This window comes from Haliaeetus albicilla, chromosome 15, assembly GCF_947461875.1.
Source record: "Haliaeetus albicilla chromosome 15, bHalAlb1.1, whole genome shotgun sequence".
Taxonomy (NCBI): domain Eukaryota; kingdom Metazoa; phylum Chordata; class Aves; order Accipitriformes; family Accipitridae; genus Haliaeetus; species Haliaeetus albicilla.
Genome location: NC_091497.1, coordinates 4,799,986 through 4,823,660, shown reverse-complemented (window position 1 = coordinate 4,823,660; position 23,675 = coordinate 4,799,986). Strand labels below are relative to the sequence as shown.

At 40.9% G+C, this 23,675-nt stretch overlaps 2 protein-coding genes across 6 annotated transcripts in view; both read left to right on the top strand.

The window, feature by feature from the left end:
- The first annotated feature begins 99 nt into the window (after nucleotides 1-99).
- On the top strand, nucleotides 100-17,274 carry BIVM (basic, immunoglobulin-like variable motif containing). 5 transcript variants are annotated; one of them, XM_069802359.1, is made up of 13 exons: nucleotides 100-181; nucleotides 453-621; nucleotides 1,326-1,929; nucleotides 3,416-3,542; nucleotides 4,438-4,533; nucleotides 4,623-4,727; nucleotides 6,570-6,664; nucleotides 7,965-8,097; nucleotides 10,393-10,464; nucleotides 11,339-11,422; nucleotides 14,768-14,864; nucleotides 15,767-16,016; nucleotides 16,667-17,274. In XM_069802359.1, exons 3-13 carry the CDS (start codon nucleotides 1,440-1,442, stop codon nucleotides 16,681-16,683), a joined length of 1,566 nt encoding a protein of 521 aa, XP_069658460.1. In that variant the 5' UTR covers nucleotides 100-181; nucleotides 453-621; nucleotides 1,326-1,439; the 3' UTR covers nucleotides 16,684-17,274. The 5 variants fall into 5 exon arrangements, with proteins under 5 accessions (XP_069658460.1, XP_069658457.1, XP_069658459.1 ...); XM_069802356.1 differs by having other exon boundaries at nucleotides 15,767-17,274; XM_069802358.1 differs by having other exon boundaries at nucleotides 453-626; nucleotides 15,767-17,274.
- A 1,763-nt stretch (nucleotides 17,275-19,037) lies between these two features.
- The window catches only part of ERCC5 (ERCC excision repair 5, endonuclease), a 36,365-nt gene continuing 31,727 nt past the window's right edge, over nucleotides 19,038-23,675 (top strand). Inside the window, exons 1-7 of the mRNA XM_069802354.1 lie at nucleotides 19,038-19,340; nucleotides 19,504-19,624; nucleotides 20,248-20,423; nucleotides 20,935-21,050; nucleotides 21,144-21,236; nucleotides 22,064-22,124; nucleotides 23,055-23,198. Coding sequence (XP_069658455.1) covers nucleotides 19,537-19,624; nucleotides 20,248-20,423; nucleotides 20,935-21,050; nucleotides 21,144-21,236; nucleotides 22,064-22,124; nucleotides 23,055-23,198 — 678 coding nt within the window. The 5' untranslated portion in view covers nucleotides 19,038-19,340; nucleotides 19,504-19,536. The remainder of the gene's footprint in view (nucleotides 19,341-19,503; nucleotides 19,625-20,247; nucleotides 20,424-20,934; nucleotides 21,051-21,143; nucleotides 21,237-22,063; nucleotides 22,125-23,054; nucleotides 23,199-23,675) is intronic.

The following is a 23,675-nucleotide window of genomic DNA, read 5'->3' as shown; positions in this document are numbered from 1 at the left end:
CCGCAGGCACAGCGCGGCTCCCCCCCCGGCCGGCTGCGGGAGTTGGTGCCGGCCGGCGGCGGCGGGGGCGGCGGGGGCGCAGGTGAGCCGGCGGCGCGGCACTCGTCGCGTCTGTTTCCGGCGCGCTCGCGTCCCCGCTCCGCCGCGGCCGGGGGAGGCGACGCAGGCGGCCGCCGCGCAGGTAACGGGCCGGGCCGCCCAGCAGCCGCCCTCTCTCCCCTCTCCCCTCTCCGCCGCTGCCTCGCTGAGCGAGCGGGGCCGTCCCGCCCTCCCGGCGGGCCCCGCTGCCGCCGGGCCGCGGCCCCTTCCGCCAACGCGGGGCTGTTCACTCTGGAACCGACTGGCGGCAGCGCCCGATTGGCGGGGCCGCGCTCGTCGCAGGCAGCTTGCCGCCTACGTGCGCGCGTTTTGATGTTTCCTTGTCGTGTTTTTTTTTTTTTATTTTCGAGCAGAGACCCCGTTTCTGGCAGAGGAGGACGGCGCGCGCCCTGGGTTCGGTTCGGCGACCCGAAGTCGGCGTCGCGGGGGTCTGCTCTCGAGTGGAACTCCGGCCTCCCGCCCGCCGGGTTTCCCGCCTCTTCGCGCCGCGGATGGGCGCGCTGCTGAGATGACGGATGACGCGTACTGTCAATTTGCTTTTTTTAAAAAAAAAAAAGATGGTTGGAAGCAAGCCAAGCTTCTAAATTTGTTTTTGGTAGTTCTTAGCTACTCTAAGCAAAACCTGCGTTTCTTTCTCGCGTCTTGAAGAATAGGAGGCGCGTAAAAATAAAAGGGAACCCTGAACAGCCGTATGAGGAAAGCAGTGAAACAGATTGAGGGTAGTGTTGTCAATTTACAGTCGACAGAGGTAACAGCTACTGTAATTTTCTGTAAGCTTGAGCCTCACTTGCGCAAGTATGCAGGATTTGTCAGAATTAAGTGACCTTGAGTTGCTGTTGCTGTGATTTATTGATTTGTATAGATTATTTTGTACTCTGCATAGGCAATTTATTGTGACTGGGAGGAATAGAAGTGACCAACCACAACTGTGTAAATGTGGGAAGCTTTTAATTTTCTTTATATTTTTTTAGTCACGTGCTGGTTTACAAGCGTAATTACTCTTGATGTCTTTGTCATGGTATCACTGCGGTGTATGCTGTTGACACCTCGCTAATAATAAAAAGTGCTGTTTGTAGAATTGTAGAGATGCTTAGGAAAGGCACAGTGTGTGTTGTGATGTATCTTGAAGGGTGTTTCAGCTTTTGTTGGATGCGAGTTCAAAGATAAGCGTTATATATATTTTATGTTGATTGAGACACCTGTACTAACTTCTCATTTTCTTTCAGGTACCTCATCAATACCTTGCAGAGGCAATGGAGGCAATGATGCAAACTCTGTTGTAATTAAAACATAAGGAAAAAAATATTTTTAGCCATACAATACTCTTTCAGTATCATTCAATGCCTAACATTTCAGAAGATGAAAAGGAGAATGGTGCTGGAAATAATGGAAACGCTGAAAACAAACCTGGGAAAGAATCCCCGGAAGCTTCTCTTTGTGATCCCGTGAAGCCATACTGCATGTCAGATGCCTCCACTGCGTCCTTGGTGTCTAGGGGAGATGGGCATTATCCATGGGGATGTCCTGTAACTCATACACGAGAGAAATTTTACACCATCTGCTCAGACTATGCTTTTTTAAACAGAGTAACATCTATTTGTAAAAGCCCAAGTGCTTCAGTTAGTGCCTGCCTGTCAGGCGGTGCTGCCTTAAACGTTGGCAATAACACACCTAGCTTGCTCGGCATTCGAACTGGTGCTTCAGAGATCATCTACAGTGAAGATGCTAACTTGGAAAGCTTGCCTGGCGATCTTGGAAAGCTTCCACTGGCATGGGAAATCGACAAATCAGAGTTCAATGGCGTGACCACAAATCTGAAGAACAAAGCAGGTGAGGTGGTGAAGATTGAATGTGGTAGGAAAAGGCTTCTTGTTTACAGCTTGCTTGTGGAGGGGACTGGTCAGCCCATGTACCTCTTGAGGAAGTGCTATAGAAGAGCCTGTACGTCATTTCAAACAACCGGCTCATTGGGAAAGGAGGGAGTGAGTTAGCGTGAAAGTCAGGTGGAGCTGCCCGGGGAAGTGGCTCTAAAACAAGGCTGGCTTCTGCTTAAGTGTGTGGGGTTTTTAGGTATTGTTTGGGGTGGCTTCTTGTTTGTTGGTTTTGTTTGTTTTTTTTTTTTTTTTCCTGGGGCTTTGGGGGTGTTTTTTTCTTTCTTTTCTTTTAGTAGGACCTAGTGCATTGTGCAGTGATTAGTTTACCTGTTAAGTACAGGTTTTTCACTCGCAGAAATGTTTCAAGGTACTTCAGAGGTGTATTTTGAAATTAAAGATGTGGTTTATTTATGTGAAGAAGTAAATGAAATCGTTACGGCTTTCTAGGAAAGCAGTTCATTTCTGTAATAGAATTCTATTTATTTTGATTTGCTATATGTATACAGTGTCAGGGAGCCCATTTCTTTAAAACTGGCTGCTTTGCTGCCTCCTGTGTTCTTTCTCTGCCTAGTCACAGATTGCAACTGTGAATCAAGCACTTGCATACGCACTTGGTTTTCTTTGTCCTGTAATCCCCCTGCTTACTTAGAGTGGGCTGTTGATTTTTTTCTTAATGGCTTGGCTAGCTAGTCAAATTGCTGTTTTCTCTACCTTAGTATGAAACCAGTTTAGCAAAACTTAAAAACGTGTTTGGCAAGTTGCCATTGCCCTTCTATGTGTATAGGTAGTGTCCTTAAATAAAAATAAGAAGCAAATGATAATATCTTACAGGATGTCATTTTTGCTAAAATATGTGATATATTTCATCTGGATATGATGGCTTCAAAATGGGACAGAAATACTCCTGCTCTAGCATGTGGCCCAACTCTTCATTTTCCACTGCCTCAGTAGGTTATAAAAAAGAAAAGACCTTGGTGGTGTATTATTCTTACTGAATTTGCATGTAGGTTTTCATCAGAAAGTGTAGCTGGTTACAGCACTTGGCTGTGAAGAGCGAGTGTTTCATTATATTTCCCTGTGCATTTAATGTTAGGAGATGGAAGTCCATGTTGGTCTGAGAGTCTATTTCTGGGATGGCTGATTTAACGCATTAGAATAATCAGATTGGCTGCTCTCTCTAAACGGTTGAGCAGGTCATCATTAATTCTGTTCACGATCTAAATACGATGTTGTTTACGGAGCTAATGGCAGCTTTACAAACCTGTTGACAATCTTGATTATGTATTTGAGCTTTTTCCTTCAATTAATGTTTAGTCCTGATTTGCACTTACTAACACAACCAGTGCTTCCGTTTGAGGAGCATGCTGTTACTAAAAATATTTAAGGAGGGAGTTATGAAAAGTAAACTAGTCATTCATTTGTTTCTGAAATCTGTTTTGCAGGCAACATGAAGAAACAAGTGACAAAGAAAAAATCTGTAGACAAAAAAAGCAAACAATACAGGGAGTGTCCTCAGCGTTCTGCTCTTGAAGATGTGAAGGAGAGGAAAGTGTTGGACCTCCGGAGATGGTAGTATTTATGAATTGTATTTAAGATTATCCCCATATAGTTTGTCGGTAAACACTGTTGGTGGTTATCTGATTTCAAACTTCTTAATAGGTCTTCGTACTTTTTTTTTTTTTAGTAGAAATGGGGATATGTTAAGCATACATACACTTCATCTCATACTTTCTACAAGAAGAATGAGAGCTTCCCTCTAATCTGTTGAAATTCTAAAAACACTTTCTAAATGTTTTTTTCTTTCAATAAGGAAAATTTGGGGATTCATTGCTTAAAAAAATGCAAATTCATTAGCATGCTCGGGCAAAAAGTAACCTTGAACACAGTACTGATATGTCTTACTCCTGATTTTTTGTTTTGCTGCGAAATACTTGATCAGAATCTGTTGGTTCTGTACAACCTATATCATATGAATATAGTTCACTAAATTCACTTAGTTTAATGACTCTGTCTGGTTCTTACTGTATGTCTATGACATCAGAAGGTTAGAGCTAGTCTAGGGAATCTGCCACCAGGAATGACATTCGTTAGTAAATTGGTAGAGATGCAGTTTCTTAAAAGTTCATGTGTTAGAAGAGACTGGATCAAACTGTACATTATATTAGTACAGAACCATTTCTTCCTACGGGAGCATTTGTACAGAACTGCTATGGGGCTGTTAGAAATTTAACTGGTTTGTATGAAATAGGGTAATACTATCTGACAAGCTTAAATTGGTTAACATATTTGGTCCATTATGTATTTTTTTTAAAAGAATGCACTTCTTTTTTTAATACAGGCGACATAAAAACATTTACTATAACATGGCACTTCAGTGGCATGTCACACAGGAAAGTAGTTCAGGTTGCTCCTCTAGCTAAATGAAGAATGCTTACCAATCTGTTTGGGTTTTTGTTTGTTTTAGGTATTGTGTTAGCCGACCTCAATACAAGACTTCCTGTGGAATTTCATCCTTAGTGTCTTGCTGGAATTTCTTATATAGTACACTGGGAGCTGGAAGGTAGGTCATACAGACAGCTTTGCCTCTAGAAAGTCTAAAATATGTTGCCAATTGTGTTATTAAACAATATTTCCTTCCCTCCCTTCCAGTTTACCACCTATTACTCAAGAAGAAGCTTTGCATATACTGGGCTTTCAGCCCCCGTTTGAGGAGATTAGGTTTGGTCCCTTCACTGGAAATACAACTTTAATGAGGTACGTTTGGTTCTTTTGATGCAGCTAAATTGTTAATGTATGCAAAAATAACATAAAACTAAGAGACAGGACCTTTAAAATACAGTAGTAGTTCATTTAGTTAAAAAAAAAAAAGCGGCATACACAAGTTAGTCGTCTTAAGTTTTAGAATAATGAAGCATACCTGGGTACTCTGACAGTGCCCAAAGAAACTTCTCAAAGAGTTTTTCGCACTAGCCATTTTGTATAGTGCGATGCTGCTACACAGATCGGGTGAACATGAAATTCTGTTTGATTTTCATTCAGTTTGTTTAATGGTTGTATAATACTCTAATGGATCAAGTCTCCTGGTTAGGAAGTTTTTTCTTTACTCTCATTTTCCTGTTTTTGAAAATGCATGTTAAATGCTTGTTAATGTCACTGAAACAGCCTGGAAAGGCAATTGATATACTAGTAGCTTTATGTAAAATATAATTTAAGAATTGAAAATGAGATAGTGAGTGCTGCACCTTTGCTGCAATGGAGCTGTTCAGGAGGAGGAGGGGAAGAAAAAACTCAACCAGAAAACATGGGGCTGGAGTCACAGAACACTTGAACTTTCAAATTCTGTTTCACTACTGCTCTTCTGTTTCCTGATCTTGATGAGTTGGGTCTAAAGTCTTTGTCCTTTTTTTTGTTTGTTTGTTTGTTTTATTAAGCTCATAAGGAATTTTAGGATTAAACAGGGCCAGGAGCGTTTTGTACGTGAGTGTTGAACATCTCGACAGGGCTTTGGTATATTAACCTGCTCTGAGATTTAAAAGTTTTGCAGCGTTCTTGCCTGTTTCATGAGTGGCATTTGATCTAGTTAGTATTTTTTGAAGGCAATGTATAGGGTTTGGCACAGAATGTGGGTGCTGGATTTGAAAATGTGGCAGCAGTCTGTTTTTTAGTGGTAGCATGCTGGCTAGATCATTGGAGAGTGTTGTGAAAACTTCCTTCTCTGCCTTAGGAGACTTGGATCCAGATTTTGTATCTCTTTAGGAGTATGTTAGGGTATAGCAACTCTTGTAGACCAAGCTGATAAATTGTTCTGTCTCTTCGTGTCAACAGTCTATACAGACGAAAATTAAACTTGTAATTCTTCTTCCTTTTCCCCTGTGAGTGCCCTTTGCGCTGCAGAAAAGTTACCCTTAGTTTTTTTTCTGCCGGGTCAAATAATTTTTAAGTACTTGACAGACTGGAAAACAGGAGGGCTGAGAGCCAACTCTATCACCCAACATAGCTTTATGATTGAATATCTTCAGAGATGTGAATTTGAATCTTCTAATGTGGAAAAGTGAGTATCTGAGACAAAATATTATTTGCAAACCTGTCCTCACTTACTGCTGCTGTGAGGAGTTGCAGTATGGGACTCCTGTAACGCTTGGGCATTGTGAAGCTTATGTGCCAGAAACCCAAAATGATATGCAGAAAGTCTCACTTGAAGGGTCCTGCCTTCTGGTGTCTTAGAAGGTTTCCTTCGTGTAGCTTACAAATCATGGTTGAAGCTTGGCACTTCAGAATTTGAGTGACTTTCTAAAGGCTGAGTTACTGAAAGTTAGGCACGACTGGACTGAACACAATAGGACCAACATTTCATATCCAGTCCTTTGGTTATTATGGATCTATGTTGGAAAAGGCTTTGAGTATTTCTTTCTCTCTCTTAGGACACGTTAAGTTTTGTTTGTATTAGGTCATCTACAATCTATATCCTAGCATGCTAGGTTCTCTAGTAGCACACTGAGACTTTTTTCTAAACTGTCAAGCAGAGGGAAAGTGGGAGGAAAGACAATTGCATTTAATAACTCTTGAGTTACTACAATTTTAAGCTTATTGTTTCAGATGGTTTAGGCAAATAAATGATCACTTCCATATCAAGGGATGCTCATATGTTCTGTATAAACCTCATGGGAAGAACAAGACAGCTGGAGAAACTGGTATGTAGCTAATCCTAAAGCATTCTTCTCACAGTATATAAACTGAAAAATCCTGCAATGTGTAGCATTTGACAGGACAAATTCTGTAAGTAGTACTTGCAGTTTGAGATAAACTGTCAAATGGCTCCCAGTTGCCTGATTTTTTCTGGTTGTACTTTTTCTCTTATTTTGCCAAAACTTTCATTTGTACTTTTATTTTGATAAAATATATTCTGTGCTATATATTCTGCTATCACAGAACTGGAATTTTAAGGTATCCGGGAGGACGCTGCACTTCCAGTTCTGTGTTGGTGTCCTGGAAGATGCGTGTGCTGTAATACACTGGGGGGGCAACACGGTTGTATTTCAGCATTTTAGAAATCTGTGTTGTATAAAAATTTAGAATGTACGGCACAAAAGTATTAATTCCTTTAATAAATGTTTTATACTTTTAAAAAATGCAATTTTAAAGTTAGTGAACTGATTCGTTCTGCCTGACTTTACCCAAACATCTGTCTCTGAAAGTTAGGTGATTATTCTCAATTAGCTTGTGAAGCTGCATTTTTATGTCTACTTTTAAGTGTGTTACCTAAAGAAAAATTATACTTTCATACACAGTTTATTAGCCTTTGGTATAGTCTGGGTAATTATCTTCTAACTGTAAGGTTCCTTAAAAGGGTAAAAGCCATGCTGAAAAGTTTTGGGGGAGATTATTAACGTGGAAATCATTTTCTGTTCTTGGCATCCCATTTGAGAATTTTGTCATGTTTCAGTGCCTTTTCTAGTCTTTTCCTGAAACTGAGCACTGCAGTCACGTTACAAAATATTGTATGCCCAAATGTGGAATGTGTTCCTGAGACTAGGAAGCTCCAAGAAGCTCATGATACCAAAATGATTGAAAGCTTTTAGGGGTTTCAGTAGTATCATTGATGTGTGCTACATCTGACTTGGGGCAGTGGGACTGCATTGTGTTGCAGTGTGTATTTTCTAGGTTAAGAGATACTTCTGGTTCTTTTTTTTTTCTTTTGGCAGAACAAGTAATTTTTAATATGACTTCGATCTAAATACAATGCCTACTTTATATCGCATTTCCCTAGTACAGACTGTGTGGCAGATGTTGGGTTTTATTTGTATCAGGCAGGAAATTAAATACTAAGACGTTTGAAATCAAAACTGTATTTTGTGCATGCCTGTCAAGTCATGTCCTCTAACTTAAAAAGCAGTGTAACTATTTTTATGTTATCAAATAGGTATTTTTTGCTGAATATGTTAAGGCAGGACTCAAACTGCTCTGAACTGTTAATGTGATCTTTCTTTGTAGCTGCAGGGGCCCTTGCAAAGCTGACACGTGGGCTGAAAGATGACTCAATGGCCTACATCTACCATTGCCAAAACCATTATTTCTGCCCAATTGGATTTGAAGCAACCCCAGTAAAAGCTAGTAAAGCCTATAGGTAAGATACTGTGTTTATGCTTATTTTAGTGGAGGAAACGTACAGAAAAAAATTACTGCAAGTTGATACCATTTTGCTCCCTAAATAACTTTTCAGCATGTGTTGTAAATACATTTATGCCTGAACTAGCTGAATGCTACTGTGTGGTTTGAAAGGATTGACTTAAAATTAAACACAACTAAGCAGACTAGGTTGAGAGAACTTAAACAGAAAACTATGAATGGTACTAAGAAATTGGTTAAAGACATTTTAGTCAGATACGGAGAGGGTAGTTATTTTCTTGAAGGACAAGTGAAGGTAATTAGTCTGAAAAATAAAACCATATGGGCTGAAAAAAGCCAGGTGTTTTTTAAGGTAAAACAATAAAAAGCCAGCTAATTATGGGGGGAGTAAGTTCCCAGAGAACTTGGTGGGAAACAAAAGAAGGAAGTGTGTGTGTGTGTGTGTGTGTGTGTGTGTGTGTGTGTGTGTGTTGGGATTTTTCTTTGTAAACTAGAAGTAAAAAGCCTACAGTGATGTTGATCCATTATGGAGTGGACGTGATAAAATCTGCAATTACAGAAACCAGTGTTTGTGTACAGTGAGAACAGGGGATGTGTAGGCATTGGAGGATGGTGGTTACATACTTTTGCAGTGCTGACTAATAATGATGCTAAACTGCAACTACAGGAGTATAAGGCTTAGAAAAGTAAAGATATCTGAATAATTTGTTACCAGGAATTAGCGGGGGTGGGGAGAGAGAAGGTGGAAGAGGTCTCTGGACTGTCACAGTTTTGCTTTTGCTATGTTTGGCTTTTTTAAACAACACTTGGAATGCTGGAGCACTTCTCAAAGACCAGGAGAAACTTAATATGCCAGTTGTTTTAGAATAAAAATACAATTACCTGAATAATTTCAGGTTTGTCAGGGTGATATTACTGAGGATGAAATAATGGAATAGTTGATACAGGTTTCAATTAAATATAGGTTTTGAAAGAGGATAATAGCATTGATATTCATACTAAGTTTAGGGAAAGTCCTGCATTAAAAACACAAATTTTAAGTTCAAAAAATTTCATTATCTTGAGGCAATTTATCTTAGCTTTTGTAAGGCATTTAACTTGCTGCAGTATGATATGCTGAGAGTAGTTTGTTTTATTTAATTCACAGAACCATATTAAACTGGTTTTCCCCTCTCAAAGTAGTTGCAAACAAAGTATGTATTGGATGTTTCTGTTGCACTTTCTCAAGGTTCAACTGTTGGTCAGTATTTATTAGTATTATCATTGAGCCTAAGAAGACAATCCCTAACAAAATTAGCAGATACCGATAGTGGGGAGTGCCAAACAATGAAAAGACTAGGTCCCTGGTGTAAGGGGAGCCTCAGTCTTGCACTTTGCTTACCAAGCAGTGTGCCTTTGGCTGTGTTGAAGATGTAGAGTTGCATCAAGGAATGGAGAATACTAGCTCTACTTTTAGAGTTCAAAATGGTAATTGGAGGTAATAAAGCATAATCGTCTGAATCTAATTTGTTCCTGGTGTGAGTCTGACCATGGGGTTAATGAAAGCTTTTAGTATGTGAACAAAAGAATACAGAAGTTTTTAATTAACACTGCATTCACTGACATGCCATGTGAGTGAGAAGAGTGTGGAAAATATGCCCCAAATAGAAGTCCAACACATCAGTCTGCTTAAGTTTACCAAAAGGTTAATGGCTTACTTACTTGACCAGTTACTAAGAATTTGCACTGGAAGAGCAAAGTAAAAAAGAAAAAATTGTTCACTAGGTCAAAAATGCAGTTTGAGAAACAATATGGTCCACTGTGTAGAAACTTAACGTGCCTTATATCTAGTTTAAATTTATATCGTTTAGTAACGAATGAGAACAATGGTTTCAATACTTTACCCATGGTTGAAATGGATTCTCAGTCACAAGTGATGTTATTTTTAAGTCAATATTAGATTTTCTTCCTAATGACAGATCTCATCTAACAATGTAACATGAAGTAATGAGTTCAAGGAGCTTTTATAGCCTTAGTTTAGGCCGGAGGTCAGACCAGAAGAGCATCCTGTTCTCTTGATATCTTCTAATATCTTTCTGGGAAAAAAAATTTTTAGGTTCCAGAAGCACTATCAATAGATTCTGCAGCAGTTCTTGTTTACCTGTTTTTGCATTCTAGTTACAATTAGGAAAGCTTTTCTTTAAAAATCAAGCTAAGAAATGTTTAAGTTCCAAAAGAAAAGGGTAGATAGGTTGCTAGGCTGAGTTTAGGAGACAGTTCTTAGGTCACCCACAGACTTCCTGTATGATCTTAGGTTGCTGGATTTGGACTCGGGAGACCTGGGTTCAGTTCCCAGTTCAACCACAGACTTCCAGTGTGACTTTAGGTAAGTCAATTAATCTATCCTGTGTCTTGGTTTCCCATCTGTAGAATGATGGCATACATTGTTATTTTACAGGGAATTTTTTATAAGTAAACAAATTATTGCAAGCAGTGAGGCCATATGCTGTCTAATGTCCAAGGCAGAAAAATCTCAGGTTTTGTCACAGTTGAAACTGAAGTAGTTTTTCACGGGATTATTATACACAGGAAGTCACAGAACAATCATCTGTATCTCATCAGTCTGCCCTGATGTCTGTCACAAATTTTCCCTGACGAGGTTACTGCAGGCTTTGAGATTTTTGGAAGTTGCTTGCCAACTTGAACTAGTATCGGTTGAGGGTTTTGGTTTTTAATATGTGGTACTGGATGCTTAGGAGGAAGCAGTTGAAGTTACCAGTTGTTTTCATACAGGTTACCCTACAGCTGTCAGTAACAACTGTCAGCTGGGGTATTGTTTAAAAATAGTGGAAGGGGCTCTTTAGTGACTCTGTTAGACATCACAGATAGGGAGGAAGATGTTTGTCCCACCTTCATGTGGCTTTCCACAACTCTTATTTCCATTGTTACGTATATATTTATTGTATATTTATATTTGGATCTTATACTAGACTGTCTTTCATCCAAGTAACACTATTTTTAATGAAGATCTGTCTTTCTGCCAAATAATAAGCAGTAGCTTCTATCTTGCTTCCAGGCTGTGTGAAACAAAAAGTTTCCCTGTATGCAGTGGCAAACGCTATTTATGGCACAGGAGCTGGTTTTTAGTTTGGCTGAGGAAATGTTAGAAAATCGTAAAAGGAACAATAGAATGTTAATCTCTCTTTTTCTTTTTAGTATGCACAATAAATCTTACTAGGATTGTATCTTCTATTGAACAGAGGTCGTGTCTTGCAGCAAGAAGTAGAATATTGGATCTTAATTGGAGAGCCAAGCAGAAAACATCCAACAATACACTGTAAAAGGTATGTTACTTGGTAAGAATATAAAACAATGGTTTTTTTTCAAAACAATTTGTATTTCTCTACTAAGGGTCACCAAGTGACTTTTTAGTTCTCTTGAATGAATATACTACAGTTCTAACAGAAACAGGTGCTTTAGTGAGAAACTTCATGTTCTGACCTCAAGGCTTGCTCTGCAGTTTTATATCATGTGGCGGGACACATGTGGGCTGCTGAAAGCCAAAGCCTGTTTCTCTTGTTTGAGTGTGACACAGCTCACATTAGTCATGAAGAAAAGACACCTCAGCTGTCTGCGATATTGCTAATTGCGACTCACAGGCTGTACAAACCTTGGGGGAGTTTATGCTGCAATTGAGGATGTACACAGGCTGTGTCTGGTGTGTGCACAGGGTATTTCACTGCTACCACGGTTCTCCTAGCTCAGGTGCAGGTACAGCCTGTGCTCTGCTGCACTATTAGCTTATCTATGCGGTAAAACCATACATTTATGATGAGGTCTGGCTCATATGAAGCTGGTGTCTAAATTAGATGTACAGATTAGGGGAGCTAGAGGGTGCTATGTAGAAATTTCATCAATTAGTTATATTTGTCATGATAAATTAATAGAACAGCTTTCTCATCTTTACTTGACATAATAGTTCATAATGGTTAATATTAATTTTTGAAATGGGGGGACAGTGCAATAGAATAGTATTTCTCAAGAAACCAATTCCGTAGCCAAAACATAAGTTTTAGTGAATAGCTTCTCTGCCTGGCCCAAGTTAATTATGGAAAGATTTTTCTTGATACATTAGGAAAAAGAGCTGTGGGGAAAAAAAAAAGAGAAATCACACAACTTCTTTGTTTCCTCTTCTTTATTGTCTAATTATTTTGAAAAATTGTTTGAAAGCTCTTATCTGATGATTTCATAGCCAGTCAGATCTAACTCAGTACCTAAAACCCAGATACCTTTTTTTTGTTTTGTTTTGTCAATGATGTGACTATGTCAATAACTATAAATAGCTGGATATTTTGGACTAATTTAAGTGCAACAAAATAAAAATCACGTTATGCATGTGGTTGCTGTGCTGAGAAATGGCATACTATACATCCCCCTGACAGAATATTGTCCTGTGGTATATAAGCTACAAATGGCACAGGAGGAGGTTTCTGAATATAGAATACAAACCTTTGTAATATTATTTTTGGTTGTGGAGACATGTTTGCTCCTGCTACAGTCTCAATGAGAGCTAGCAGAAATTTCTGTGCTTAAGGTAGGAGGTTGGGATAGAAATGGATCTTCTGAACTTGCAGGGTGGTGTTAGAGAGAAGCAGGTAATTAGATGTTGACAGAAATGAAAAGGTGATGTGTAGGCTTAAAGAGGTCTGGCACATGAGGTTAGCAAATGTGACGCCCGTGTACAGGAAGGGTCGGAGGGGGTACCTGGGGAACTACAGGCCTGTCAGCCTGACCTCCGTGCTGGGAAGGTTATGGAGCAGATCGTCTTGAGTGCCATCACTCGTCATGTACAGGACAACCAGGTGATCAGGCCCAGCCAGCATGGGTTTATGAAAGGCAGGTCCTGCTTGACTAACCTGATCTCCTAGGAGAAGGTGACCCACTTAGTGGATGAGGGAAAGGCTGTGGATGTAGTCTACCTAGACTGTAGTAAAGCCTTTGACACCGTTTCCCACAGCATTCTCCTGGAGAAACTGGCTGCTCATTGCTTGGACAGGCGTACTCTTTGCTGGGTAGAAAACTGGCTGGATGGATGAGCCCAGTGAGTTGAGGTGAATGGAGTTAGATCCAGTTGGTGGCCGGTCACAAGTCGTGTTCCCCAGGGCTCGGTACTGGGGCCAGTTCTGTTTAATAACTTTATCAACTATCTGGATGAGGGGATGGAGTGCACCCTCAGCAAGTTTGCAGACGATGCCAAGTGGGAGTGTCGATCTGCTCAAGGGTAGGAAGGCTCTACAGAGGGATCTGGACAGGCTGGATGGAGGGGCTGAGGCCAATTTTATGAGGTTCAACAAGGCCAAGTGCCGGGTCCTGCACTTGGGTCACAACAACCCCACGCAGCGCTACAGGCTTGGGGAAGAGAGGCTGGAAAGCTGCCCGGTGGAAAAGGACCTGGGGGTGCTGGTCGACAGCCGGCTGGATATGAGCCAGCAGTGTGCCCAGGTGGCCAAGAAGGCCAACGGCATCCTGGCCTGTATCAGAAATGGTGTGGCCAGCAGGAGCAGGGAGGTGATCGTCCCCTGTACTGGGCACTGGTGAGGCCGCACCTCGAGTCCCGTGTTCAGTTTTGGGCCCCTCACTACAAGACGGACGTTGAGTTGTTGGAGCGTGTCCAGAGAAGGGCAACGAAGCTGGTGAAGGGTCTGGAGCACAAGTCTTATGAGGAGCGGCTGAAGGAACTGGGGCTGTTCAGCCTGGAGAAAAGGAGGCTGAGGGGAGACCTTATCGCTCTCTAGAACTGCCTGAAAGGAGGGTGTAGTGAGGCGGGTGCTGGTCTCTTCTGTCAGGCCGCTGGAGATAGGACGGGAGGAAATGGCCTCGAGTTGCACCAGGGGAGGTTTAGGTTGGATATTAGGAAAAATTTCTTCACCAGAAGAGTTGTCAAGCACTGGAAGAGGCTGCCCAGGGAAGTGGTTGAGTCACCATCCCTGGAGGTATTTGAAAGACATGTAGATGTGGCACTTAGGGACGTGGGCTAGTGGTGGACTTGGCAGTGCCAGGTTAACAATTGGACTTGATTATCTTAAAAGTCCTTTCCAACGTAAATGATTCTGTGATATTTGTTTCAGTTGGGCTAGAAGGAGCTATGAAGCTCTGAAGAGCTGAGTGAATGGGGAATGATTGAATTGATAGTTTATTACAGATGGGAATTAAATAGAATGCAGGAGTGAGTTATGGTGAGAGCTGTCTAGTAAAAACAGACTTAGGAGGTGAGAAAAACAGCCAAGTGTTTGAACGAAATAATACAAAAGGGTAAGAGAGGTTTAAATAAAGTAAAAGCTAATGTTTCTCCTTGCCTAAACCTCACTTTGCTGCTTCCTTTCACAAACTGATGAATCGGTAAGGGTGAGCAACGCAACTAATGCCTCATGGCACTCTAAATCATTTTGGAAGGTGTTTCCCAAGAGCAGGAATAATCACTGAATGCTTTGATTAAAAGTGATGCTTTTATATCTAGCTTGATGTCTTTAATAGTGAGGCTTTTATATCTTTACATGTTTGTTTATCTTTAAATCACTGGTAAGACTACTTAAAGCTGCAGATCTGTATTTGCATGCGTGTGTACATGAGTCTTAGTGGTGGTGAGGTTTCATAAATGTCATCTCAGTAGTAATAATCTTATTCTGTAGGTGGGCAGATATTGTCACTGACCTAAACACCCAAAATCCAGAATATCTAGATATTCGACACCTAGAGAGAGGATTGCAGCACCGAAAAACAAAGAAGGTAAGATGAACTTACTAAGATGGGAGGAGATTCTTGGTGGATTTTTCACAAACTTACTTATACCTCAGCAGTGCAAGATAACTTCACTAAAAGAAATTTGTTATGAAGGGTTGCTGAAGACAAAAGTCAAATGTGGGTATTTACATACCAGAGTCGTCGATATTTACTTGCAGGACAAGATACAATACAGCAGTAGCGTGCCATGTGCTAGGATGAACCAGGATATCTGCATATACAGTATATTTGGTCACAACATTTAACCTTGTTGGCTTAAAATGTAGCTGCAGCAAGTGTAGAAATAGTCTACAGACAAATTAGAGATCCTTTTGGTGCATGACCTTCTAGCTACATGTAAGTGGGAAAGAAAGTACAGTTGAGTAGGATGACACATAAAGGAATGCATGTGTCTCTTGTGCGGACTTACTGTCAATACATACAGCTTTCTTTCCTATAGGTAGGGCTATATCTCGTGGGTGGGGGATGCATTTTTATTTGGAGATTGGAAGCCTATGAGAAATAATAGGCTGAAGAGATGATTTCAGATGTGGAGCCTCTATGGAAGACTGTGTCAGCAAGATGAGAAGGGACCAGAACAGATAATTTGTGTGAAAGTGGCTAAAGGGTAAAAAAGATTAGCGGAAGATAAGTTATACTAGCCCATGGAAGATAAAAAGGGTAACTTAAAAAGATGAGAAAGGCGGCAGTAATTGATTCTGGGAAACAATCAAAATTGATTGAGGTGAGTTGTTTGTTTGTGGATATGGTTTTGTAGGGGGTTTTTTGTTTGCCTTTTTTTTTTTCCTAAATAATTTGTTCCCCTCCAAGATGTTTATTTCAAGTATCTATGTATGTTAGAAATGCGCTTGTGTGCATTTAACAAAGAACCTTTTTACTTTGATTAGGTTGGAGGAAATCTTCATTGCATCATTGCCTTTCAGAGACTTAACTGGCAAAGATTTGGTCCTTGGAATTTTCCATTTGGAAATGTTAGACAGGATAAACAATGCCAAACACAAGGACAAGGAATTTCCAAATCTGAGAGTGAAGACAATATCTCTAAGAAACAACATGGACGACTGGGTCGATCTTTCAGTGCTGGCTTTCATCAAGAATCTACGTGGAAGAAAGCTAATCTTCGTGAGAGGAGGAACAGTGGGTATCAGAGTTATAATGATTATGATGGAAATGATTAAAATTAACTTTAGATAATAGAGTTGATACATTAAAGTTAGTTTTAATCAAGACATATTAGGGATCTATTAGTCCTAGAATACATATGAATAGAAACTATGGTATAAGATACAGCTTCATAATTATTAAATAAGTCTGATGATGTGGTTGCGATGGATGAGATCTGATGTATAAACTGACAGATAAGCACAGATTATTGTACTTTTGCAATCAAAAGTAAATATGACAGCAAAATCAATCATTTCTTTTGAAGTAATTGTACCATGTCCTGATTTGTGAAAATGAGAGCAGATTGAAATTAGTCAATGTAATAAACAGACTTCGCTGAAAATACTTAGTATTCAAAAGCATGAAAATTTATGATATGACTTTATAAAAAGGGTTATTCTGCAAATGGAATAAGGATAAAAGTAACCATTGCCTTCTTTTTTAACACTCCATTTTATTAAGGCTGCCCATACCCAGTGAAAAAGAAAAAACCCACATAGGTTAGAAAACCTTGTCAGATTCACAAAGTGAATGTACACTCTCCATTTAGTTCCTAGTAGACTTCTGTCAGTCAGATAATCAGACTTTGTCAAGCAGCTCTCAGTTACTGTTTGTTCCCTTAGCTGGATGCCTCTTGTAGACTGAGAGGAATTGCCTGTGGCAGGGTAAGTTGGAGGACGGACTTTCTTCATTGCTTTTGTTCTGTGGGTACAGCGGCTGAATTCTTACCCTGCAGCTTCTTGAGAGCACGGACTTGCTTAACACGAGCTTGTGAAATTCAGCATTAAAAAGCTGCATTTACCACTAGCCAAATGAGCTAGCTGAACACTGCGTTCTGTTGGCAGTTCTTTTCCTTGTTCAGTCTTAAAACCTCTGTCATTTTCTGCTGCTCTTTTCATTTTGTATGAAGGGGACGCAAGTGCCGAAAACTGCTGGCAGCCCTGATGATATTATATACCTCTCAGCCAGCAAACAATTCAAGCTTTTTCAGGTGACCATGTGCAGTCTCTTCCTCCCCGCCCCCCTCATTTGAAATTCATGCAGTTGTTTGCCCAGACACATCTCAACAGTTGTAACTTTCTGCATACCAATGTTCATACCTGCTCAAGCATTAATTTTTTGACATAAAAAGATTTGTCATGGAATGCAGGGGTTTTGTAGGTTGCTGCTTTTGTTAACCAAAAATGGGAGACTTTTAGACTTTTGTTCATTCAATAAAATTTGTTTTCTATTTTGTCGTTTGCTTTTCATTTGTCCTGGGAATGCTGACCCTATGTTTAGTGAAGGCTTTCAGGAAAGTAGGTAAGCAAAGCATCAGAATTGCAGCCCCTGCTTAGCAAGGTAATCCAGGAGGTGGGATCACTTTGCTCATAAGCCTGTGCAGCCACTGTGACTTAACTTGTAGTATTTAATTTCCCAAAGTCTACAGGCTGATGACTGAACAAAACCCATAGGTTTTGAAATTTTATTTTCCAGATGAACTATTTTCAGACTTTTTTTTTTTTTTTTTTTTTGCAAGCTGAATTTGGGCTGACTCCTCAAATTTCTTTAGAATACTTGAGCTTTAGGGTACTTCAGGCTTAAAGGAGTCATACAAACTGCTTCAAATTTTGCTTAATAATGATAGTTGCACTGAGGAACAGGGAGTCTCCTCTCTAGTAGCCTGCTGCTATTCTTAAGTAGGTGTGTTGTGATGGACGTCTGTTTTTACGGGTACTTTATTTTGCTCTGGGGTTGGAGACTGTCATGCTTCATCAGTGAAGTACGTGGTGTATTCGATTCTTCCAGCCTTAGCAGAAGGAAGCTGCCCGTCCTTGGGGACCTGCTGCTGGGAGCTTTCCCTCGGTGTTCCCGGGTGGGAGGTGGGTGCGGTGAGAGGCACTGGGGATGGGGTGGGAGCGGAGCGGGGATGATACTGAAAAGCTGGTCGAAGAAACTCTCTAAGACTCCTTTTGGAGTTTTAGAAAGCAGGCATTCTTTATTGCAGCGCTGGATGCACAGGGGATAGTTCCACCTAGCGTGCATGCCACAGCTTTAGCGCAAACAGGTTTTCTAGAATAACTAATTGCATATTAATCAGATTAGTATATGTATACATAAAAATGATGGCAACTGATTGTCATAGTACTGCCTACATCCGATCATGCGCAATGAAGGGTCCATTTGAGTCGAAGGGCTGCTTTTGCGACCACCGACCCATTTGAAGTTCTTGCTGGCTGTCCTTGAAGTCTTTATTCTTGTCCTTGTTCTTCGATCTTGAAGCTTAACGCAGTTTCAATCCCATGTGGTCAGTTTCAGCATTGTTCTCATCTAGCGTACAGGAACATCTCGTCATAAGAGCGAAGAACTGCAAAACTTACGAGTAGCTACCTCCGCTAGTTAATTGCTTGGCTATACTTTTGTCTATTGTTTCAATCATAGTATAAAATTTCTAATAATTATTTACCAGATCTCACTTTTACAGTCACCTAGCAGCAAACCAGTTTCCACGGCTGGTACAAAATATTAAAACCATCAAAATATTTAGATGTGCCATACAGAATGTATGGAAATATTCTATCAGGGAGAGCACCAGCTGCAGGGAAAATCATACCTAGGGGAAAAAAAATGGACTTTATTTTTTTTTTTCCCCTTTTGCGACGGGATGTTCGGTATTTCGCTCTTCTGCGGGCAGGCGAGGTCCCCGCGGGTGGCTGCCGCCCGCTCGCCCGCCTCAGGCGACAGCGCGACGCTGCGCTGCCTCCGCCCGGGGTTCCCCCCCGGGGAGAGGGGGGCTCAGGCCGCGGGGGTCCATCGGAAAGGGCGGTGGGGTCCCCAACGCCATGGCAGCTAGCACCCAGGGGACGACGCCGGGCCGCCTGAGGGGCGAGCGGGCCGCAGCCCCGCGGGGCAGCGCCTCCCGGCCCGGCCGGCACCGGCGCCCAAGATGGCGCCCGGCTCCGCCCCGCGAACTGCGCTTCCCGGCGGGCAGTGGGGCAGGGCGGGGGCGGCGCAGGCGGGCGCTGCGCGGGGAGGCGGCGGAGCGGCAGCTCGGCCTGAGGCGGCCGGGCCCCCTCCCGCGCCGCGGCCGGGCTCCGCCGCGGCTTGGCGGCCTTCCTTCCCTTCCCTTCCCTTCCCCTGCTTTCCTCTCCCCTGCCCTGCCCTCCCCTCCCTCGGGCCGGTCGCCGCCCCGCGGAGCGCCTCGGCGGGTGCCCCGGCGTGAGGGGCGGTTGTGTGGGAGCCGTGGCGGTCCCCGCAGAGAGGGGAGCGGAGGCTGGCCGAGAGCCGTAACGCTGCGCTTGACCGGGTTTTTTAAAGGTTTGTCACGTACCCAAAGCTGAGGGAATCGCCCGGAGCCGGCCCGAGCGGCTGGTGGGGCCCCCCTTCCCTCCCTTCCCCAGCCCCCCGGTTTCTGTTTGCGGTAATAACGCCTTCGCGGGTCGTGTAATCTTTGGGTTATTCCGTGTTTTGTTCCTCGTAGATTCTTCTCGCTCGGAGTAGCTGAGAACGGACGATGGGAGTTCAAGGCCTTTGGAAACTGCTTGAATGCGCTGGGAGACCTATAAACCCAGAAACGCTGGAAGGAAAAATTCTTGCTGTTGGTATCCTTTAGAAGTAAAGCTGAGGAAGCAGATTTGTGAGGGAGGTTATTTTAACTGTTTATCTTAATTCTACGTGATCAGCTTTTTATTTTGTTTCTATATTTTAAATCACGACAACATTTTGTTACGTAGATTTTATGCTTTCTAAGATGTGGAATACTAAGCTTTTTATTTTTTTTTAATCTTTTAAAAAAGAGACTTTTAATAGGTTCCTTACACAGGTGTTGGGCTGTAGATTTTGTGCTTTGTAAATAAATGTCCTGCTCTCAGTAGGACTATAAGATGAAAAAGTTTAAATACTTTTGCATCAACTTCCCTGTCATATATACTTGGTTAAATGCTGGAAAGATGTGGAAAGAAATTACCCTTCATTTAGTTGTAAAAATAACTGGGAAGGTGTTATGTGCTGCACAGTTGTTTTAACTCTGCTTTTTGTCCAGGGAGATAGGGGCAAGAATTTATTCTCTGAAGTTCACAAGCATTTGGATAACCTTGGCTTTGATAAGCCAAGCCTGAAACAGTGGGCAAAAGCCACTCAGTCAGATATGTGCACTTCATAGAAACTATTAATATGGTGTATGTGTAAGATAGCACATAATTTTTCCTCTTAACCGTTCTTTAAGATATCAGTATTTGGTTGAACCAAGCAATAAAGGGAGCCAGAGATCGTGGTGGTAATTCCATACAGAATGCTCACCTCCTCACTCTGTTTCATCGACTCTGCAAGTTACTATTTTTTCGAATTCGGCCTGTCTTTGTTTTTGATGGAGAGGCACCGCTTCTGAAGAGACAAACGTTGGTAAGTACCTTTGCTGAGTCATTGCAATGCAAAATAGGATGTACGTTTGCTGATATTAAGTAGCCATTTTCAATTTCCCTCTTATTCTGCTTATGCTTCTGAGCCATGAGGTTGGAGGGCTTGACGTGCACTGCTGTGCACGTGTTCTTTGCAATCCCAGTCTTAGCTGTTGGAGCATGCAGTAGTTCCCTTTTGATATATTTGCGTTTGATTTGCATAGAAACCAGAATGCAGAGAGGTAGACGATGGCATAATCCTGGGTCTTGCTCCAGAATGGGCCTGACCACAACTCTTGCAAGTATTTGTAGCCAGAAGCTGAAAACTATTCCGGAGTCCCACAGAGGAAACTGACATAGAGAGATTTAGAGGATCTGAAAGCTGTGTCCCCATTGATGTAGGATGAATTAGGAGTTGCTTGTAGACTCAGCATACAGAATTATAACATTAATTCACTGGATATGTATCTTCAGCATCCAGCAGAATTCTGATGGTGTTAATCTTATTTTCACAGGCTAAGCGAAGGCAAAGAAAGGAAGTTGCCATCAGTGATTCCAGGAAAACTACAGAGAAACTCTTGAAAACATTTTTGAAGAGACAAGTTATCAAAACTGCTCTTACAGGCAAAAGGCAAGAATAAAAATTATTTTCTCCTTGTTTATAAGGGCAGGTAAGTTTTTATGTAGCTCTTCATCACTAGGTTTTTTTTTTTCTTTCCTTAAGCAATGAAGCTTTGCCCAGTATTACACAAGTTCGAAGAGAAGAAATTGATGATATGTATGTATTGCCTTCTTTAGAGGACGAAGAAAAGAACAGGTAGGTAGAATTAAGAAATGCTTAAATGGCTATAATAAACTCAGATAAAAGTATGAAACGCTTTCTTTGACACTGCTGAAAGGCCTTTGACCCATGAGACTCCATAATATGTAAAGTATATTTCTTTAATTTCTATTTTATTTCAGTTTCTTTTTGGAGAGTTTCTTGGTTTATAGCTCCGGATACAGAAGCTGTCTTGTTATTTATGGGAAAGTAACAGAAGAAGCTTTCAGGCCACAGACTAAATTTCCACACTGGGTTCATGTTTAAGGATGAAAGTGCTACTTCAATCTCTGTGGCCTGTCTACGACTACAGGGAACTGATTGTTGAAGCTTGGGTAGCTGGTGTGTGGCAGCTTGATTCTGGTTTGCATCCCCTCATTCAGTAGCATAGATGTGTTCAGCAGAAGTAGGTTTTGTATGTACTTGTCAAACTTGTGACATCTTCTTAAATAATATTAAGTGGGAATGTGGAGCTACTGGTTAGATTACTCTTTGCACATCTTATATATGCTTTTATATACTTTGTGATGACCAGGTAAGAACTGGGTAATGATTTAAGCAGCAAGTTGTCTCAATGTAGTTTTAACTGACCTAAGTCTGCCTTCTTGCTTTCTGTTCAGATCTTTTTGACTTGTATATGTATTTATATGTATATGTACGTGTGTATGTATGTATATGCATATATATATGCGTGTGTAGTTTGATATTGTGTGTGAATTTTTGTACTTGCTAGTGAAGGGATGACTAATGTCCTTTTGCTTAAAATAGGAACTTTATTTTCCTAGGTAAATATGTACCTCTTTTTTTCTCTTTGTGATTTTTAGCTCGGAGGAGGAAGATGAAAAAGAATGGGAAGCAAGAATGAGCCAAAAAAAGATGTTGCAGGTAAGTGCATCCTAATTGCCCTGTGGCTGCGAACAATCCTCTCATTCATGTGCTATGCTTAAAAGACAACCAAAAAGGTTAAAAAAAAAAAAAAAAAAAGTGCTTGGAGGTATAGGTCTTACTGTAGCATTACTTATCAAGCAAACAAGTTAATTTTCAGTACTCTATGAATTCCTACTAATGAGGAAATGCAAATGCAATTTTCTCCACTAGAATACATCAGAATAGGAATTTCTTATGGTATCTTTTTTTTTTTTGACTACTTTCTGTGGCCATGTGGAAAAGAAATTGTTTTTTGTAAAGATATAAGTGAAATGTATGCATTTGTGCACATGTTTGTGCACATATAAGACAGCATATTTAACAAAATTCCCATGGTCTTCTAAATATGAATTGATGTTGAAGTACTTCGGTCCTTGAGTTTTCACAGATAAATTCTGTATTCCCTTCTGATGTGCTGATCCTATGGGATGAGGAGAAGAGAAATATATAACCTAAGAAGAGGGTATAATGAATAATAAAATTATGTCTGCTTTCATCAAAGTTTTAAAAAAAAAAAGGAAGAAAAACCTCTTGGAAATACTGTTTATCTTTGAAGTAGTTCACATTCAGAAGGAGACCCTCTTTAGAAGGATAAAATCAGACTAGCTGAGGCTATAGGACCTGCTTCTGTGATTTATACTATCTTTTTGTAAAAAGAATAAACTCAAATTTCTCTGTATAGCGTACCTCAATAATTATGTACTTGATTTTATTAGGTAGTAGTTACCTTTTTTTTTTCTTAACCTATTTTCTTCACAGTATAGGAAGTAGCAACAAAGATTTTGTGGTATTTTTTTGTTGTTGTTTGGAATAATGCTCTCAATACTTCATTGTTCTTGCTGTGCTGTAATATAAAATAGGTGTTTGTGTTGTTTTCCATTTTTATAGGAAGAGTTATGTGAAAATCCTCATTCTGTAGATATTGAATCAGAAGATTTCAACAAGCTGCCTCCAGAAATAAAACATGAGATCTTGACTGATATGAAAGAATTTACAAAGCGAAAAAGAACATTATTTGAAGCAATGCCAGAGGTAATACTTAAAATAGTTTTCAAGCCACCAGAATGGAGCTATTGCCATTAATGCAGATGAAGACTATGTGAAAGTATCACATCTGGAAATCTTTACCCCCAGGTCTATTTAATAAGAGATGTTATGCTGAAGGGGAAAAAAACCCCAATGAGATAGCAACTCTTAACAGAGCCTTCCTGTGTGTCTATTCAGGGTCCTATCTCCTGATTTCCACTAAAATTAGCAGAACTAATTCAGTTTGGCAAGAATGGAAAAAATCATGCCATCTCATGCCTCATCAGCATTATGCCCAAAATTTCAATTGCAAGAACATATTACTGGTGTGGATAAAGCGGGCAGAATGAACGCAGCTTCGATTCCAAACTCTCAGGTTGCTAGTGGAGCTGGCAGCTGGGAAAAGGCTTTTGTAGCTTTGGCAGATGTGTTACTGAAGCCATTCAGAGACAATCAGGGAATTCTGTAGTGCCACTTCTATGA

Excerpts from the sequence above, each read along its gene's own strand:
- BIVM (XM_069802356.1), top strand. The coding sequence starts at position 1,440 with ATGCCTAACATTTCAGAAGATGAAAAGGAGAATGGTGCTGGAAATAAT. Across the intron at positions 6,665-7,964 it reads CAAGACAGCTGGAGAAACTG|CTGCAGGGGCCCTTGCAAAG; the intron begins GTATGTAGCTAA and ends CTTTCTTTGTAG. Across the intron at positions 8,098-10,392 it reads AAAGCTAGTAAAGCCTATAG|GTTGCTGGATTTGGACTCGG; the intron begins GTAAGATACTGT and ends GTATGATCTTAG.